We start from the raw sequence: 19,759 nt of genomic DNA on the forward strand, positions 1-19,759 counted from the left end.
AAATAAACAAGGTGATCTGAGGGCAAACCAAAGGGGCAGCAGATAGAGAGATGGGGTGGCCCCTCCGAGGAGACATTTGAGCTGGGCCTGAAGCACGAGCCTGAGCCAGCCACAGGCAGTGCCGGAACCGTGTGTGTCAAAGGCCACAGGGCCACAGGGCCAGAAGAGACTGGGCAGGTGCAGTCAGCCCGGGGAGCCTGTGTGCCTGAGGAAAGGCAGCGCAAGGAGTGCAGTAGGAGGGAACGAGTGAGTCTGGAGAGTGGACAGCGCAGGGCCTTGCTGGCCACTGGGAAGGGTCTGATTTTATCCTAAGATCAGGGGAAGGCCACTGAAGGGCTTTGAGCAGGGCTTGACTTGATCTCATTTGTAGGTTTGTTTTTCTGGTTTTTGTTTTGTTTTGGTTTTTGAGGCACAGTTTCGCTCTTGTCACCCAGGCTGGAGTGCCATGGCGCCATCTTGGCTCACTGCAACCTCTGCCTCCTGGGTTCAAGTGATTCTCCTGCCTCAGCCTCCCGAGTAGCTGGGATTACAGGCATGTGCTACCACACCCAGCTAATTTTTTTTGTGTTTAGTAGAGACAGGGTTTTGCCATGTTGGTCAGGCTGCTCTCCAACTCCTGACCTCAGGTGATCCACCTGCCTCAGCCCCACAAAGTGCTGGGATTACAGGCATGAGCCACCGCACCCGGCCTCATTTGTAGTTTTTAAAGATCACCCTACATACTGCATGAAGGGTAAGCCGCATGAGCAGTTCTCTCCATAGCCACCAACTAGGCAGAATGCAGTCAGTTCTCAAGCTAATTCCAGCTGACAGTTCTTGAACCCCCTGCTAGGTGCCATGGACCACACTTGGTGCTTTTCAGGAGCATCATCTCATTCACTCCTCACTGCCCAGTTTCTGGTTTATCCAGGAAGTACCATTGTAAGCTGTGATTCACTGTCTTGCAAGAGTCCCGAGAAACCCAGCGTGCAGAGGGGCAGGGAGTGGGGAGCGGCAGTGCAGTGGGGGAGGCGGATTTAGATTTAACACCAGAGCAGCAGCTGGTGCTTCGTCCATTTTAGGACAACTCATTCTTGTGATTAGCTGGAGGTTCACTCTTGTTCAGAAGCCGGAATGTAAACGGCTCTTCTCTCTGCCTTCCCCCAGAGGTAGCAATCAACTGAGAGGTACAGAGCCACCTTCCATTCAATCAGCCAGCCCTTTGGGTTCACAAGGAAATGATGGTTGGCTTTTGAAATCAATTCTTGATAAGCTGACTCCTAAAATGAAAATTTTCAGGGGACAGGAACCCTGTCCTGGGGAACTCTGGGACACATCATTCCCCACAGCATTCAGATTAAAAATGCCTTCTATTAACACATTTTGGGGCTGGGCACGGTGGCTCACACCTGTAATCCTAACACTTTGGGAGGCTGAGGCAGGCGGATCACCTGAGGTCAGGAGTTCAAGACCAGCCTGGCCAACATGGTGAAACCCCGTCTCTACTAAAAATACAAAAATTAGCCGGGCATGGTGGCAGGCGCCTGTAATCCCAGCTACTCAGGAGGCTGAGGCAGGAGTATCGCTTGAACCCAGGATGTGGAGGTTGTAGTGAGCCGAGATCATGCCATTGCACCCAGCCTGGGGAACAAGAGTGAGACTTCATGTCAAAAAATATATATATATATACACACACACACACACACCCGTATATATGTATGCATATGTATATATGTGTGTGTGTGTATATATATATATATATTTTGGGGGGATTCTGAGTGTCAGTGGAATTTGGGTAAAACAAGAAATGAAGACAGCACTCAAAAGGCTTCAGAGAGATTCTCTAAGCCTGTTTGCCAGATTTCTTAAGTAAGCAGGTGCCCAGGCAAGCTTGATCCTGAGATGAACTCAAGGTGCATGAGCTACCCTGAAACACTGCTGCATTTCAAAAAGAAAAAAGAAACCTAGGACCTTTTCCCCCTTTCATCTTTCCAAACAAGCAACCTAAAATATTTAACTGGGCCCATTGCATCATTCATGAATCTGACAGTACTCGTTCTCACAATCCTATGTGCACGCAACTACAAGTCCAGGGCCCTAATGTTTACCTTTTCCAGATAATAGGTGAGGTTGTCCAAGCTGGCCTCCCTCTCTGCTGAGAGCACTCCAGCAGCTTCCCGATGTTGGCCTTCAGAACAGCCTGAATTTCAGTTAAAAAATAAGCTTCCCCTGTCACACTATGCCTTCTTGAATCTGATAGCTTAAGTGCAGTAAAATCTGATAAATGTAGCTTTTCTGTGCCCGTTTCAGGCCGCATTTAGAAGGCAACATCAACAGGATTTTCCTTTTCCTAGACACAGCTCAACTCCATAAAGGACTTCTGTTTTGTAATCTGTTTTCGAGATCTGATGCGTGTGTTTCTAACACCCCGTCACGTGAGGAGGTCTGACGTAGTCACCCAACATGACTATGAGAAAATATACTGCAAAGATGTGTGTGGGATGGTGCAGCCAGCTCACTGAAGCAAAATGTCCTTTGTCGGAAAACTTTCCGCAGGGAATAACAGACCCGTGCAATAGATTTCACTTTGATATGGCCCCTGCGCTGGCCCAGTATGGACTGCAGGTTTGACTTTTGCAGGATTCCAGGTCAGTATCCTAATACAGTGCGTTCTTTTTTTAGTTAGGTTTTATTTCTAAGTTTCTTTTTATAGAAGACAACTTGCCATAGAGGGAGGAGAAAGTTGCTCTGTCGATTCAGTTGTTATTATGTACGTTCGTTAGGAGCTGCGTGGCCAAGGGCTGGCAAGAGGGCTCTTGGCCTTTTCCTCTGATTAGAAGATTTTTAAAAATGGAGTTTAATCTGGCCCTGGAGAGTGGCTTTGAGTAAGTGACTTGTAGTTCTAAGAATGTAGACTGAAAAGGTTTACTTCACTCTCCTCTCTGTAATGTCTTAGAGCTTTACTAATAAAAATACACCAGATTTTACTAACAAGCCCTATAAAGATCTGCATAATAAATGCATTAGTTAACAATTTAAAGAGATTTTTCAAGTTATTTTTTTTTTTGCATTGTAAGAATTAGGGTTTATATGGAAACTATCATTTTAAGTTTTCTGTGCATTTCAGTAAGATCGCCTTAACTAATTGAAAGGAGAGAAAATTTAATTAAGCTGGAAATACTGGGAAGTAGTTAAAGTCAGATTATTGCCAAGAATTATTTCCCTTATTTTCAAATTCATTCCCAGAATGAGTGAACCAATACTTAAAAAGCAATATCCAGGATAGATTACTGTGACCAAGCTAACCTTTGAGACTTGGAAGGCCAGGATGCAAGCAGTGATAGATTGATTGTATAAACAGATTATAGGTAGCAGCCTCAAAGAACAATTTTCACCTGTGTCCAGTGTGGAGTGGACTGTTGCTCCACCTGGTTTTTCAGCCATGTTCAAACTCAAGAAATAGTCATCGCCTCAAACTTGGAAAATTAAGGACAGGTATGGAGAGTGTGTATATCTGCGTGACTGTGGGTGTGTCTGTGTTTCTGTATCCCTTGGTCTCCATCTGTCTCCTGAGGATTTCTGCTTTGTGTTTCACCACATTTTATTCACTGTCTCTTTAGTCCTTTTAGGCTTATATAGATTTATTTTATTGAGTAAAATTATTTTTAAATAATTTCTTAGAAAATTATTTAATTAAGATTTTTAATTAAATTTGTTTTGACTTTTTTTTGTTTTGGTTTTGGTTAGCACAGCAGTTCTCAAATTTTTTGGTCCCTAGACTCCCTTACACTCTTACAATCATTGGGTATACAAAGAGCTTTTTTTATTTGAGTTCTTTCTATCAATATTTACCATATTCAACATTTTAAATAAGAATTGAAAGAACTATTAGATTGATGCAAAGGGAATTGCAGTTTTTGCCACTATTTTTAATTGCACCTACCTAGTATTTATTAACTGATGGAAAATGACTGTGATAAATCCAACGGAATGATAAAATAACATTTTATTAAAAGTAACTATTTTCTAAAAAAAAAATAGTAAGAGGACTAGTACTGTTTTACATGTTTGCAAATATTTTAAAGTCTGGCTTAATAGAAAGAGAGCTTGATTTTCATCTGTGCTCCTGCCTTCAGCTGTGGCACGCTGTTTTAGTGGAAGTATGTAAAGGAAATCCAGCTTCTCACAAATAGGTAGTTGGAAAGGGAAGGAATTTTTTAATAGCCTTTTCAGCTAATTATGGATATTCTTTGATACTACACCAAAACTTGACAAGTGATAATTTCCTAAAAGTGTGTTTTTATTAGTAAATCTTTAAGAGATTGCAGAGAGAAGAGTGAAGCAATCCTACATTCTTAGAACTCGAAGGCACTTTCTCGAGGCTGCTCTCTAGGGCAAGTTCCCCTCTGCTCACTCTCAACATCACCAGCAACGGCTTGTCATGCCTACAGGTGCAGAGAGTACAAAGATGAATCAGATTGTCCCTGTTCTCAAGGAGCTCATAGGGAAGATATAAATGTGAACAAATGCATGATACCATACATTGTAATGATGGGAAACCAAAAACTAGAAATTCTGGAGGAGCAAGGCTATCCAGATAAGACATCAACTGAGACATGAACAAGCGAGGATTGCCAGGCAGGGGAACTAGGGACTGGGAGAGAAGGATAATCTTTTTATTTTTTATTTTTTTTTTGAGAAGGAGTCTCGCTGTGTCTCCCAGACTGGAGTGCAGTGGCGCGATCTCGGCTCACTGCAAGCTCCACCTCCCGGGTTCACGCCGTTCTCCTGCCTCAGCCTCCTGAGTAGCTGGAACTACAGGCGTGTGCCACTGCCCCCGGCTAATTTTTTGTATTTTTAGTAGAGACAGGGTTTCACCGTGTTAGCCAGGATGGTCTCGATCTCCTGACCTCGTGATCCACCCACCTCGGCCTCCCAAAGTGCTGGGATTACAGGCATAAGCCACCACACCCGGCCTGAGAAGGATGATCTTAAGAGGAAATACAGTTTCTCTCCTAAGGCTTTATTCAGGCAGAATGTAGAAGTCGTCCAAAGTTATAAGAAAAGGGACCCATGACAAGGGAGAGTGTGTGCTGTGTGTGTGTTGGGGGGGGGGGGGAGTATGGATGTAGGGAGTGGGGAGGCTAGGATGGAGAAGAGGACTTCTACTTTTTACCTTAATGCATATCTGTGCTGTTTCAGTCTTTGACCATGAACATAGATTCATTTTCTTTTTCTAAAGCTAGGAAATTCTAAAAAGCAAGTGAAGAAAGTTCATTTCAGTCATCAAAAGTATCTTAAGTGCCTCTGTTTACATTATGTGTATATGTTTTTAATTATATAAGGCTGAAGCATAGCAGGAGATAAAAACTGAAAATTCCAAATATGCTAATTTACTAGAATTTCCCAGTGGCATTTATATAAAGTCTAATTATAAAATATGTTTATCATATATTTATATAATTCTTTAAAGTACTTTAAATATTTGTACAATATACTTTATGTAAATATACACAAATGTCCTTATAAGTATGATATATAATTTTTTATTTAATTTATACAGGCTGGCTGTGGTGGCTCAGGCCTGTAATCCAAGCATTTTTTGAGGCCAAGGTGGGAGGATCACTTGAGCCCAGGATTTGAGACCAGCCTGGGCAACATAGTGGGACCCCATCTCTAACAAAAAATTTAGAAACTGTCCAAGGATGGTGGCACACGCCTGTAGTCCCAGCTACTGTTGGGGGATGGGGGAAAGCTGAGGTGGAAGGATCACTCAAACCCAGGAGTTCAAGGCTGTAATGAGCCATGACAGCACCACTGCCGTCTGATGGCACTCCAGCCTGCGTGGCAGAGCAAGACCCTGTCTTAAAAAAGAAAAAAGATAATAAAAGTAAAATAATGTATATAGAGATTTATATTTTGTTTATATATAAAATACTGGATGACCATTCATCCTGATTTTTTGAGGTACAATCCCAATGTATACCTGTTTTCCTGGCATTAGTTGTACCTCCTTTCTCTCTCAAGTGTCCTGTTTTGGATGCTGAATTATATGTTCATCCTATTTCTATATCTGTGCTTATAAAATGTATTTAAATATAATATATGTCCATGTATTTATATATGCATGCTTGTATTTGCACACACATGTGGCTGTATACATATGTGTACTATACATTTTAAAAATATATTTTAGGCCAGGCACAGTGGCTCACGCCTGTAATCCCAGCACTTGGGGAGACCGAAGTGGGCAGATTACAAGGTCAGGAGTTCAAGACCAGCCTGGCCAACATGGTGAAACGCTGTCTCTACTAAAAATACAAAAATTAGCCCGGCATGGTGGCACACACCTGTAATCCCAGCTACTTGGGAGGCTGTGGCAGAAGAAAAGCTTGAACCCTGGAGGCAGAGGTTGAGTGAGCCAAGATCGCGCCACTGCACTCCAGCCTGGGCAACAGAGTGAGACGCCGTCTCAAAAAAAAAAAGAACATAAAAATATATTTTAAAAGCTATTCCAGCTAAAATGCAAACTCAGGAAAATAGTGACATTAAAGTCAGGTGGCCAGTTATCCAATTACAAATTACTTTATGTTTTTAAAAATATTGACTTACCCAAATTTTTATATCTAGAATATTTTTGTTAGCCTTTTTATGCTTATCTATTCCATCTCGGTGAATTTATTGCACAAAACTTGCTTTTTAGAAAATATTTTAGAAAGTTACATGTAAATTAAACCTCATCTTCTTTCTAACTTACATTTCTTTTTCTGAAATCTGTTGGGGCTTTCCATTGGCAGGAGCTCCTAAGACTTCTGTTTTAAGTTACTCTTCGTGAAGAAATGTAGTGGAGGAGGTTGCTTTAAAGTAAAGTCAAAGAATACTGTTTTTGGTGAAAATGACTTTCCCTCTCCCACATGAGCTCTTTTAAAGTCTAAATTTTCATCCTGGGGATATCCTTCAAGTAAGTATGTCTAAGTGGGTCCAATGTTATTTTACTTACTGTTCTTATCAGTCACACAAACCTAACCTGCCGAAGAGGTCAGGCGGCCACATTACTGAGAGAAGCTGCCTGGTGATAAATCCCTGGGCAGGCAGTGTGTGTGCTGGGGACACAGCCACTTGGCACCAGTCCTTTTTGCCAGGCAGGCTACAACCCCAGTGTGGCCTGGTCTTCCTGTTTTTCAAAAAAGCTATATTGAATTTTTTTTTTTTTTTTTTGAGACAGAGTCTTGCTCTGTCACCCAGGCTGGAGTGCAGTGGTATGATTTTGGCTCACTGCAACCTCTGCCTCCTGGGTTCAAACGATTCTCCTCCTCAGCCTCCTGAGTAGCTGGGACTACAGGCACCCACCACCACGCCTGGCTAAGTTTTGTATTTTTAATAGAGATGGGGTTTCACCATGTTGGCCAGGCTAGTCTTGAACTCCTGATCTCAAGCGATCCGCCTGCCTCGGCCTCCCAAAGTGCTGGGATTACAGGCGTGAGCCACCTCGCCCAGCCGGCTACATTGATTTTTATGTTAGAGTTTTTCAACATGGTTAAGTAAGATTTTCAAAAATATGGTTTTAAAAATCACACGGGTCAAACAAAACCTGTGGGGACCAGATTTGCTGTATGGCTTACAGTGGGCCTCCTCTGGTCTGCAGATTTAGAACTGATTTCCTTGTTGCACTTTGGACCTGTGGAATATGGCTTTTAGCCGTAGCACTTTCTGAGATCATCCAATGAGCTGGATAAATGTGCTCTGAAGACAGTTTTGACAACACTTGGTGGTTTTGGGAGTGGTCACTGTTAAGATTGGAGAGGTGGATATAGAGTCTTAACTTTAAATTGCTTCTCCAACAAGTTTCACTGCTTTTTTTCAAGTTCCATTTGCAGATTCAGACTCTGTTTTAAGCAAGTGCGTTGACTCCTGGATTATAAACTTCTTGAGGGCATGAAATTCTGACTCTGTCTCTTTCTGCCTGAAGTTGCCTTTTCTCCTCTTGTCCATATCTGCAGTGCTTAATTCCAGCAGCAGAATCCGGTACATGCCACTTCCTCCTTCAGGGAGTTTCTCAGCCTCCCCCTTCTGCCTCCCTTACTCTCTGTTGACTCCCATACCTTTTCCCTGCATGCCTGATCCTGGATGTTCCCTGAATTTCTGTTTTGTTTTTTTTTTTTTGCAGTGTTTCATGAGCACATCTTAGTTCCCCTGCCACCCTGCAAACCTTTGAGGGTAGAATTTTTGTTTCTCTTATGGCACCAAGTTTTGATTTCAGCCCTTAGAAATAGTTCTGGCTGGTTGATTAAAAACTACCTGAAATAAGGTGCTCCTCTGGAACAAGGTGGGAAGGAGACTTTCCAATGTTTACTCTGTATGCTTTTTCAATTTGATATCATATGAATTTATTACTTATTCACAAAAGAAATTAAGGTGTAAAAATACATACAGATTCCAGGGTCTCACCCCAGCTGTTCTAAACCAGAATCTCTGTAGGAGCAGGGGAGATGGAATCTGTAAAGCTGTAATATCTGAATACCTCTCAGGTGATTTTGATGCCTAACCAGGTTTAGGAACCACTGTCTCAAAGCACATAATAGGTATTCAGTAAGCATTCGTTCAAAGGAGGAATGAACACTTGTCCTTTTTTTTTTTTTGAGATGGAGTCTCGCTCTGTTGCCCAGGCTAGAGTGCAGTGGTGCAATCTTGGCTCACTGCAACCTCTGCCTCCTGGGTTCAAGCAATTCTTCTGCCTCAGCCTCCTGAGTAGCTGGGACTACAGGTGCATGCCACCATGCCCAGCTGATTGATTGCTTGTGTTTCTATAGCACTTAGCTGATGCCTTCTGCCTAGCAATTGTTCAGTAAATGTTTGTTAAGAGAATTAAAGTAAATTTTGAATTCAGATGCCATCACCACCTCCAACACCCCATCCCACTTTCTCTCTCTCTCTCTCTTTTTTTTTTTTTTTTTTTTTTGAGACGGATTTTCGCTCTTGTTGCCCAGGCTGGAGTGCAATGGTGCAATCTTGGCTCACCACAACCTCTGCCTCCCGGGTTCAAGCAATTCTCCTGTCTCAGCCTCCCAAGTAGCTGGGATTACAGGCATGTGCCACCAGGCCTGGCTAATTTTGTATTTTTAGTAGAGACGGGTTTTCACCATGTTGGTGAGGCTGATCATGAACTCCCGACCTCAGGTGATCCACCCGCCTTGGCCTACCAAAGTGCTAGGATTACAGGCATGAGCCACCACGCCTCACCCACCTCATCCCACTTTCTTAGCTCAGATCTCATGACTCTCAATGGTTCCCTATTCACTTCTATATAAAATTTAACTGTAGAGAGTCCTTTAGGACCCTTTATGATCTGGTCTGACCCTTCTTTCCCAGGCCGTCTCATTCAACAGATACATGCTGAGGCCTGCCATGTGCCTGACCCCATATAGACACTGTCGACTGGGCTGCACACACCACTCCTGCCACCACTCAGGCTCCCTCATCAGCCCCTGAGAACAGTATCCGCTTTGATCATTTTTAATTTATTTTGCCTATAGTGTTCCTTCTCCTTACAGAATCCTTCCTATACCCCTGTTTTACTTATTTATGGAAGTAATCCAGGGCCTCTGTAAATAATTTTACTTACTCTTCTAACATTTTATACTTATCTCCAGTATATGGCCTGCCCTCATGGATTCCAATGATTAGTTGACAGTTCTCTTTCTTCCCCTAGACTCTGGGGTCCTTGAGATCAGCGACTTGCCTTCCTCCTGTTCATATCTCCAGTATATCTCTAGCACCCAAGTACTATGTCTGACCATATTAACATATTTACTGAATAAAGTTGTTAGAAGGTGTGTCAAGAAGGCAAGTCAAGGTGCTACTTAGTAACTATGATTTTTAAAGGATTTCTGCCACACAAAGGTAGATATCCCCCCTGAAAAATGTCATGCTTTGATTTTGCAAAGTTATGACAATATTTTAATGACATATATAATGATACTTATTGTATATGTTGTTCTGTTAAGTATGACTACGGTATTATTCTGTGTTAAAAGTAACACAGCCTTTTGCTGACCATCCTAGCTGAACAATCTGAGAGAAGAATCAGAATCCCACAGAAGTGGCTGGGGCTTTGTATATTATAAATCTGAGTCAGGACACCCTAGAGTGTTCATTAGCCCAATGTGAAATGCCGTATTCCCCAAATGGAAGCAGAGCCTAAAGGGAGATTCAGGATGCTGTGAAGCAGAATGTTTTGGAAGAAGCAGTAGTTTTGAATTGGAAGGACAAAATAGATGATGTCAGCATAGACCTAAGCCACCTTTCTGAATCATAGAGCATGTGTCTTTTCAGATCTGAAGCTATCTAGTCAGGCTGATAAAGTATTAAAATAATGTGTGGGCTTCTGAGAAGCCAAACATGATAAAAATATATGCGTCAGGGGAGAAAGGAGATCCTACAGGGGCCCAGAGCAGAGAGACTTCAAAGAAGGCAAAAGAAACATCAGCATAGTATGCTATCGATCTGTGACCCGGTGAAGGACAGACTCCTTCACTCCGGGGTGACCCTTTCTCCCCTTCAGGGGCAAAGAGGAAGTCATAAGATTCCATTTCATTTCATTCTAGTTTTATTTGTAGAAATAATCCCCCATACTTCTGGAAAAGATTCATAGAAGATTACAGTTAAAGGCAGGGTAGACAAGAGCAGAAGAACTAATGTTAAAGAAAATGAAACAATAGGCACACCAGAAACCCAGGCCAAGAATAGCTACAACAATTGATGATAAAAGTTAGTTCTGAGCTTCTTTGTCTTGAGAATTAAAACAGAAACATGGTGAATATAGTGTTCTCATTATCTGAATTGAAGAATTTGTTAATAGAAAGGTACTTTTTTCCTATGACTGGATACTATAAAAGAATTTGTCGGCCGGGCGCGGTGGCTCAAGCCTGTAATCCCAGCACTTTGGGAGGCCGAGACGGGTGGATCACGAGGTCAGGAGATCGAGACCATCCTGGCTAACACAGTGAAACCCCGTCTCTACTAAAAATACAAAAAACTAGCTGGGCGAGGTGGCGGGTGCCTGTAGTCCCAGCTACTCAGGAGGCTGAGGCAGGAGAATGGCTTAAACCCGGGAGGCAGAGTTTGCAGTGAGCTGAGATCCGGCCACTGCACTCCAGCCTGGGCGACAGAGCGAGACTCCGTCTCAAAAAAAAAAAAAAGAATTTGTCAGATGGATCCTTGTATAAAGGACATTAAATAACATAATAGTCACAGCTTATAATAGCAGCTTTACAAAAAGGTAAAGAGAGGTTCTTTGTGTGGCCATCTGGTCCATCCAACTAAATAAATGCCATGAGCTAAATGTTATACTTTAGTGCCAGGAAAGCATTGCCACTGAGTTAAAGTTGTATCATCAAACTGTAAGGCTTTCTGGAGACGTCACTTAATACAGAATAGCATGGAGAGACTGGATGAATAGCTGGTTAGTATGTTCTCTAGACCAGAGGGGTTTTTTTGGTGTGTGTTTTGTTTGTTTGTTTGTTTTGCTTTACTTTTAACTGCATGTGGTGATCTATTAGTGGGTAGTGAAATTAGTGAGTTGCTGTAAGCATTCTTTAAAAGAAAAGGCTGGGTATGGTGGCTCACGCCTGTAATCCCAGCACTTTGGGAGGCCAAGGCGGGCAGATCACAAGGTCAAGAGATCGAGACCATCTTGGCCAACATGGTGAAACCCCGTCTCTACTAAAAATACAAAAATTAGCTGGGCATGGTGGCATGTGCCTGTAGTCCCAGTTACTTGGGAGGCCGAGGCAGGAGAATTTGCTTGAACTCTGGAGCCAGAGGCTGCAGTGATCTGAGATCATGCTACTGCACTCCAGCCTGGCGACAGAGCAAGACTCCATCTCAAAGTACTAGAGCAGAACAGAATGCATCACACCTAGTAAGGGTGAGTGTTAATTTCATTTGTGTCTTAGGTCACTATGTACTGTGACAGAGATCGTAAGAGATAGGTCACTGTCTCTTACTGTGGGAAGTACGAAAGCTGCTGCTTTTCACTGCCCCTCACTAAAATATCAGTTAGTAAACTCTAGCACCCCAAGCTCATGGAGTAGGACTTATATAGAGAATATAGCAAATACAGAGAAGAATAGAGATGGGATCCTCAGACCAGAACAAGAGCCACTGTGCCTTGAAGTTGTGCTAATTCAGGAACCTATGACTAGATTCATTCTTGTCCATTCTTGTCAAAGGATTTAGAAATGTCCTTTCCTGGTTTTACGTTTTATCTCCTTTGTATTTGCCTTCAGTACCCGACAGTTCTTTTTGAAAGCCCTAGTCTACTTTGTCTCTACTAAAGGGGAAACTAGAAAAGGAACCTGATGAGTCCCCGCAGGGCCAATAGCGCAGAAAGGCAGGGTGCCCCTGGTGGTCAGACTCGATTACACATCCTGCAACTCTAGAGAGAGAGACCCTTCTGAGCCACAAACCAGGAAGGGCTCCTTCAGTTCTTGCTGCTTCTCTGAGTGGGCAATAGCTTTGCATATAGGTACCACTTAAGGAAAATTCATTTAAAAAAATAGCCTGGGCAACATGGCGAAACCCCATCTCTACCAACAATACAAAAATTAGCCGGGCGTGGTGGCTTGCACCTGTGGTCCCAGCTACTCAGGAAGCTGAGGTGAGAGAATAGCTTGAGTCTGGGAAGTGGAGGTTACAGTGAGCAGAGACTGTGACACTGCACTCCAGCCTGGGTGACAGAGTGAGACTTTGTCTCAAAAAAAAATAATAAATCATTTTCCTGCTTCATGGTTATGACTGGATCATCAGAGTCCTCTTTGAAAATAGGCAGGAAGCTTGTGGCAGGACCATGGAATTGCCCAGCTCTAGTAGTTCAAAGCAGCAGCCTTGAGTGATGATGAGACCCTTAACATTTCAGAAAAAATAAAGTAAAATAAAACCTCCTCCCCTCCCAAATTTGGACATGTATATATATCTCCAACTTTGGAGTAAAGGGGAAGGAGTTCTGGGAGGATTTCCAATGATAACAACTATTAGCAATGGTATGAGAAACAGGCTGGGGCAAGAAAAAGATTTAGCTTCTAATGTTGACTCTTGAGCCTTGGGAGCATCAACAGAGAGATAAAAACCTGAAGTTTCATACAAAAGAACAGTTTTTCACAGAAGTGGAAAATAGTCTAGAGATAAAGAAGCCACCTGTGGAAGAGTCTCTAACCATTTCTCTCCTCTTGTTTCAGATGACAGTCATGTCCCTTTCCAGGGACCTCAAGGACGACTTTCACAGTGACACGGTGCTCTCCATCTTAAATGAGCAGCGCATTCGGGGCATTTTATGCGATGTCACTATCATTGTGGAAGATACCAAATTTAAAGCCCACAGCAATGTTCTGGCAGCTTCAAGCCTGTATTTTAAAAATATCTTTTGGAGCCATACAATCTGTATTTCCAGCCATGTCCTGGAGCTGGACGATCTCAAAGCTGAAGTGTTTACCGAAATACTTAATTATATCTACAGTTCCACAGTCGTTGTCAAGAGACAGGAAACAGTCACTGATCTTGCAGCTGCAGGAAAAAAGCTGGGAATATCATTCTTGGAAGACCTTACTGATCGCAACTTCTCAAATTCCCCGGGTCCGTATGTATTCTGTATTACTGAAAAGGGAGTGGTTAAAGAAGAAAAACATGAAAAAAGGCATGAAGAACCAGCCATCACTAATGGGCCAAGGATCACAAATGCATTTTCCATCATCGAAACAGAAAATAGTAATAACATGTTTTCCCCGCTGGACTTGAGGGCAAGTTTCAAAAAGGTCTCTGACTCCATGAGAACAGCTAGCCTTTGCCTGGAGAGGACGGACGTCTGCCACGAGGCAGAGCCTGTCCGCACACTCGCTGAGCACTCATACGCTGTTTCTTCCGTAGCTGAGGCTTACAGAAGTCAGCCTGTACGTGAACATGATGGCAGTTCACCTGGTAACACAGGGAAAGAAAACTGCGAAGCCCTTGCAGCAAAACCGAAAACATGTCGGAAGCCAAAGACATTCTCCATACCACAGGATTCTGATTCAGCCACAGAAAATATACCACCCCCTCCAGTATCCAACTTAGAGGTTAATCAAGAAAGAAGTCCACAGCCAGCTGCCGTTCTCGCTCGTTCAAAATCTCCAAACAATGAAGGAGATGTCCATTTTTCCAGGGAAGATGAAAATCAATCTTCTGATGTTCCCGGGCCGCCAGCAGCAGAGGTTCCACCTCTGGTGTACAACTGTAGCTGCTGTTCCAAAGCCTTTGACAGCAGCACTCTGCTCAGTGCCCACATGCAGCTTCACAAGCCAACCCAGGAGCCTTTAGTGTGCAAGTATTGCAACAAACAGTTCACCACCCTGAACAGGTTGGATCGGCATGAACAGATCTGCATGAGGTCAAGCCACATGCCCATTCCTGGAGGAAACCAACGCTTTTTAGAAAACTATCCTACCATTGGACAAAATGGAGGTTCATTCACGGGTCCAGAACCTTTATTATCTGAAAATAGGATTGGTGAATTTTCCAGTACCGGAAGTACTTTGCCAGACACGGACCACATGGTTAAATTTGTTAATGGGCAAATGCTCTATAGTTGTGTTGTGTGCAAACGTAGTTATGTGACCTTATCTAGCCTCCGAAGACATGCAAATGTTCACTCCTGGAGAAGAACATATCCTTGCCATTACTGCAACAAAGTATTTGCATTGGCTGAGTACAGGACAAGGCATGAAATTTGGCATACGGGAGAAAGACGATATCAGTGCATTTTCTGTCTTGAAACTTTCATGACCTACTATATACTCAAAAATCATCAGAAGTCTTTCCATGCCATCGATCATAGACTTTCCATCAGTAAAAAAACAGCAAATGGAGGCTTGAAGCCTAGTGTCTATCCATATAAACTTTATAGGCTACTGCCTATGAAATGCAAAAGGGCCCCTTATAAGAGCTACCGAAATTCTTCCTATGAAAATGCACGAGAAAACAGTCAAATGAATGAGTCTGCACCTGGTACCTATGTTGTTCAGAATCCACACAGCTCTGAATTACCTACGCTGAATTTCCAAGATACTGTAAACACCCTGACCAACAGTCCAGCCATCCCATTGGAAACATCTGCATGTCAGGACATACCCACTTCTGCCAATGTACAAAATGCAGAGGGCACCAAATGGGGAGAGGAGGCATTGAAAATTGATCTTGACAATAACTTTTATTCAGCTGAGGTGTCAGTTTCTTCCACTGAAAATGCTGTCAGTTCTGACCTCCGGGCAGGGGATGTACCTGTTTTATCCTTGAGTAATAACAGTGAGAATGCTGCCTCTGTGATCAGCTACAGTGGCTCTGCACCCTCGGTCATTGTACACAGCAGCCAGTTTTCATCGGTGATCATGCACAGCAATGCCATTGCTGCCATGACCAGCAGCAACCACAGAGCCTTTTCAGACCCAGCTGTCAGTCAGTCCCTGAAAGATGACAGTAAGCCTGAGCCAGATAAAGTGGGTAAGTTTGCAAGCAGACCCAAAAGCATTAAGGAGAAAAAGAAAACTACATCACATACCAGGGGAGAAATACCGGAGGAGTCAAAATATGTTGCCGATCCTGGAGGATCATTGAGCAAAACCACAAATATTACTGAAGAAACCAGTAAAATTGAAACCTACATTGCAAAACCTGCTCTGCCGGGAACCTCCACAAATAGTAACGTTGCACCCCTTTGCCAAATAACAGTGAAAATTGGAAACGAAGCCATTGTGAAAAGGCACATCCTAGGATCTAAATTGTTTTATAAAAGAGGGAGAAGACCTAAGTATGAGATGCAGGAGGAGCCTTTGCCACAGGGGAATGACCCGGAACCCAGTGGAGACAGCCCACTCGGGCTTTGCCAATCCGAGTGCATGGAGATGAGTGAAGTGTTCGATGACGCAAGTGACCAGGATTCCACTGACAAACCGTGGCGCCCTTACTACAACTACAAACCCAAAAAGAAATCCAGACAGTTGAGAAAAATGAGGAAAGTCAACTGGAGGAAGGAGCACGGAAACAGGAGCCCGAGCCATAAATGTAAATACCCAGCAGAACTGGATTGCGCCGTGGGGAAGGCTCCTCAGGATAAACCCTTTGAGGAAGAAGAAACTAAAGAGATGCCCAAGCTGCAGTGTGAACTCTGTGACGGAGACAAAGCAGCGGGGGCTGGAAACCAAGGAAGGCCCCACCGACATCTTACTTCTCGGCCATATACCTGCGAGCTCTGCGCCAAGCAGTTCCAGAGCCCTTCTACACTCAAAATGCACATGAGATGTCACACCGGGGAAAAGCCATACCAGTGCAAGACCTGCGGACGGTGCTTTTCGGTGCAAGGAAACTTACAGAAACACGAACGCATCCACCTGGGCTTGAAGGAGTTTGTCTGTCAGTATTGCAACAAGGCGTTCACCTTGAATGAGACCCTCAAAATCCATGAAAGAATCCATACTGGAGAAAAGCGTTACCACTGTCAGTTCTGCTTTCAGAGATTTTTGTATCTCTCCACCAAAAGGAATCATGAGCAGAGGCATATTCGGGAGCATAATGGGAAGGGCTATGCCTGCTTCCAGTGCCCCAAAATTTGCAAAACAGCTGCTGCCCTTGGAATGCACCAAAAGAAACACTTATTCAAAAGCCCAAGTCAGCAGGAGAAAATAGGTGAAATGTGCCAGGAAAACTCAAATCCCTTGGAGAATCAACATTTCATTGATTCAGAAGACAATGATCAAAAGGATAACATACAAACCGGTGTGGAAAATGTTGTCCTTTGAGTGGCAAGAGTTAGAAAAATCTTCAAAAATATAGTTGGTGTTTTTTTTTTGGTTATGATTTAAGTTTAGTTTAATTTTATTCACATAACAGTCATGAAGGAGTGAAATTTAAAAACAAAACAAAAAAACACTCATTTGTGAAAATTCCAGAAAAAGGATCCTAATATCTACTTTGGGTTTTAGCATTAACTTTATGCAAAGTGCACAAAAACAAAATAGCTGACTCCTCCAGTATCCCAAGTTTCTTGTGAAAGTTAATGAAGTTCTTAGCTGTGGTATTTCTACCAGTGAAAAAAGGAGTTTAATTTTAGCCTAGTTTGAAACTTTCTAATAATTGCTAATAGGAACTGGCTGCTGAACTGTCTTTAGTCACTGGAGAAAATGAAGATGGCATCTTCGTAAATATGTTACGTGGTAATGAGCTGTGTGACGGTCTTTATTCCCATCTGGCTTCTGCACTATTAAAATTTGTTTAAATTAATGGATACACATGAAATACTTAAACAATATAACTGAAATTATGTGCATAATGAGTAACCTAAAGTAGGACATTCATACATTATGTAGAACTACTTTTCTGCAACACAAACCTTGTAAAATACATATATAAATCACTATAACTTTTAACTGTCCATATCCCCTGTAGAGAATTATGAGGAGCAATAGATCTGCAAATAATGAGGACTGATGTAAAAATCAGTAGAAAGCATTTTGAATATGATTTCAGAGCATGTGAATGCTTTTAGATGGAATGCTGTTCCCTTGAAGTTATGGCTCAGCTGTTCTTAGAACTGGTCTACTCAATTCACAGAAAACATAGGTCATGCCTTATCTATGGGGGAACACCCTCCCAGAATTTACCTGTGATTGCCTGTGCTGCATATTACTTTGCAATGGCCTCATCTCAGAGAATGAAAGAGGGTCACATTCTTCTGAAACTCTCTGCAGTCTTCCAACCACCACAAGGCCATGGATGTGGGGGGTCTATTCCAGACAGACTTAAGGGTTCAAGTGGAAGCTGCCATCTCCCATTCCACTGAAGGACTGTCCAAGAGATTTAGTGCAAGGTACACTGCAGTAGTGAATTCCCAGGCACTTGAAAGTGACTGCCTAATCCCAAGTAATTGTAATTACTAGCCTTCTTGGAGATTATGCAGCCCACAAGTACAGACTAGTATAAAGCAAAAGGGCAAAGGAACCCCCACCCTCCACCCCACCCATTAATGACTTGAGTGGGCAAGAAGAAGTGATGGCCTTCCTTGCCTAAAACAATAGCTTTGTTTTTAGGGGATGGAAAGGTAGAATGTGGAGTGACATGGTTCTATCGTTTACTTATGAGACTCAGAAATATATCTACAAAGCCAGATGCTCTGTCGTCATATTTGCAGACATCTACACCCCTTGCTAAAAACCCACTGAAGTCTTTTTAATGTTCTTTTACACTGACCCACACCATCAACATTACCCTCAAATCTAATTGCCCTACATCATATTCTATCATGTGGACCAGGTTCCTGGAAAGCTGGAATGCATGATTCTTTTTTAAACTGCCAGAATGGGAGGGAGAGAGAAAACATTTTTACCCTTTGATCACCGGTGTGAACAGAATCCGGAATGCAGTTTCAGCCTGACCTGCAGTCATTCATGTTCATTGGATTTGACGAATGGAAACCCAAGGTTATCGAAGATTGGAAGGTTATCATTGTGAAGAAGTAGCTTAAAGGACTCCGGTTTCTCTCTACAAGTGTGATGTCTCCATGAAGAAGACTTAGTATGGATTTGGGTGGGTAAGAAAGCATTTAAACACCCACGAAAGGACATGATTAAAGTTGACCTTTTAATACTGTAGTACCTTGCTGTTAAGTAACCCCACTATTGTATCTGCATTTATCTTTTGTTCATCTACTTTCACTTACATACAGTATTATATAAGTAGAGAAAAATGGGAAAATGCAAGCAAATTCAACTTTATTTTATACACTGTATATATGTATACCCTACACTATTCATTTGGGTTTTGTTAGATAGTCACAAAGGGCTTATGAAAATCATTTTTGAATTGATAATTAGAACACTGAAGAAGCAATCCTGTGATCCACTAATTTGTTTTATCAGTTAATAATATGAATCAAAGATAATTAGTGTGTACTCTAGTCATTTTGATTTCAGTTAACCCCAAATATAAAACTACCTGTAGTGATGTTTCTCTCCCAGCCCTTACATGTGGATATTTTTTAAGTGGGACTTGTATGCTGATAATTCTAGACCAAAGTAAATATGGCAGAATATTTATACATGAAAAAATAATTTTGCAAATATTTTCTATAATTGTATTCATTTAAAATGTTGATAGCTTGTGTTAGTTTCAGGGAGGGGTGTATATTTTGATAAAAAAATACTTGACTTTGTAATTCTGTATATTCTATACAATTTATAGCAGAGCCGTTTTAAGACAGCCTTGTCACTTTTTTTGTTAATTGTGAAAATTTTATTGAGTGATGTTTAAGTATGCATTGAGTACATGACCAACTAGAATTAAAGTAAGTGTAAACAGTGAACATACTGTATGCTGTACAAGATATAATGTAACTTGCTGTTTTAGCATCTGTATTTTGGTTAGAAGATATTATTAAATGCAGATGTTAAGGATTGGAAAAGTCTAATTTTATTTTTAGAAATAATGGATATAAATTTGTTTTTGCTTGATTAAAATAGCTTATTCCTATATTAAGTCTCTTTTTAAATGTTTTAATGTTATTTCTTTCGTGCAGCTATTTCATCTGAGTCACAGCTTTGTTTCCACATATTATTCATTTGGTATATTTCTGTTTCCTTACTTGTTTACATTCCGTGGTACCTACTTACATGCTTAGGAGTCAAATGGATTATGACATTAGGAAAAAAGCAGAATAAAAGAGATTGAAGTCTTCTGATGATTGAGTGTTTTGGATAGGCCT

General features: G+C 42.0%; 1 protein-coding gene across 24 annotated transcripts in view; it reads left to right on the forward strand.

Moving 5' to 3' along the window:
- The window catches only part of ZBTB38 (zinc finger and BTB domain containing 38), a 138,955-nt gene extending 119,428 nt beyond the window's left edge, over positions 1 to 19,527 (forward strand). For 22 of the 24 annotated variants that reach the window (XM_065540004.2, XM_074031172.1, XM_065540009.2 and 19 more), the window contains one exon: positions 13,215 to 19,527. In XM_065540004.2, the coding sequence (XP_065396076.1) occupies positions 13,215 to 16,802 (3,588 nt within the window). In that variant the 3' untranslated portion in view covers positions 16,803 to 19,527. Of the gene's footprint in view, positions 1 to 2,333; positions 3,475 to 13,214 lie in introns of those variants that run through there. The other 2 variants (XM_074031169.1, XM_065540021.2) reach the window with 2 other exon arrangements.
- The last annotated feature ends 232 nt before the right edge of the window (positions 19,528 to 19,759 follow it).

The sequence above is a fragment of the Macaca fascicularis genome, chromosome 2 (genome assembly GCF_037993035.2).
Source record: "Macaca fascicularis isolate 582-1 chromosome 2, T2T-MFA8v1.1".
Taxonomy (NCBI): Eukaryota; Metazoa; Chordata; class Mammalia; order Primates; family Cercopithecidae; genus Macaca; species Macaca fascicularis.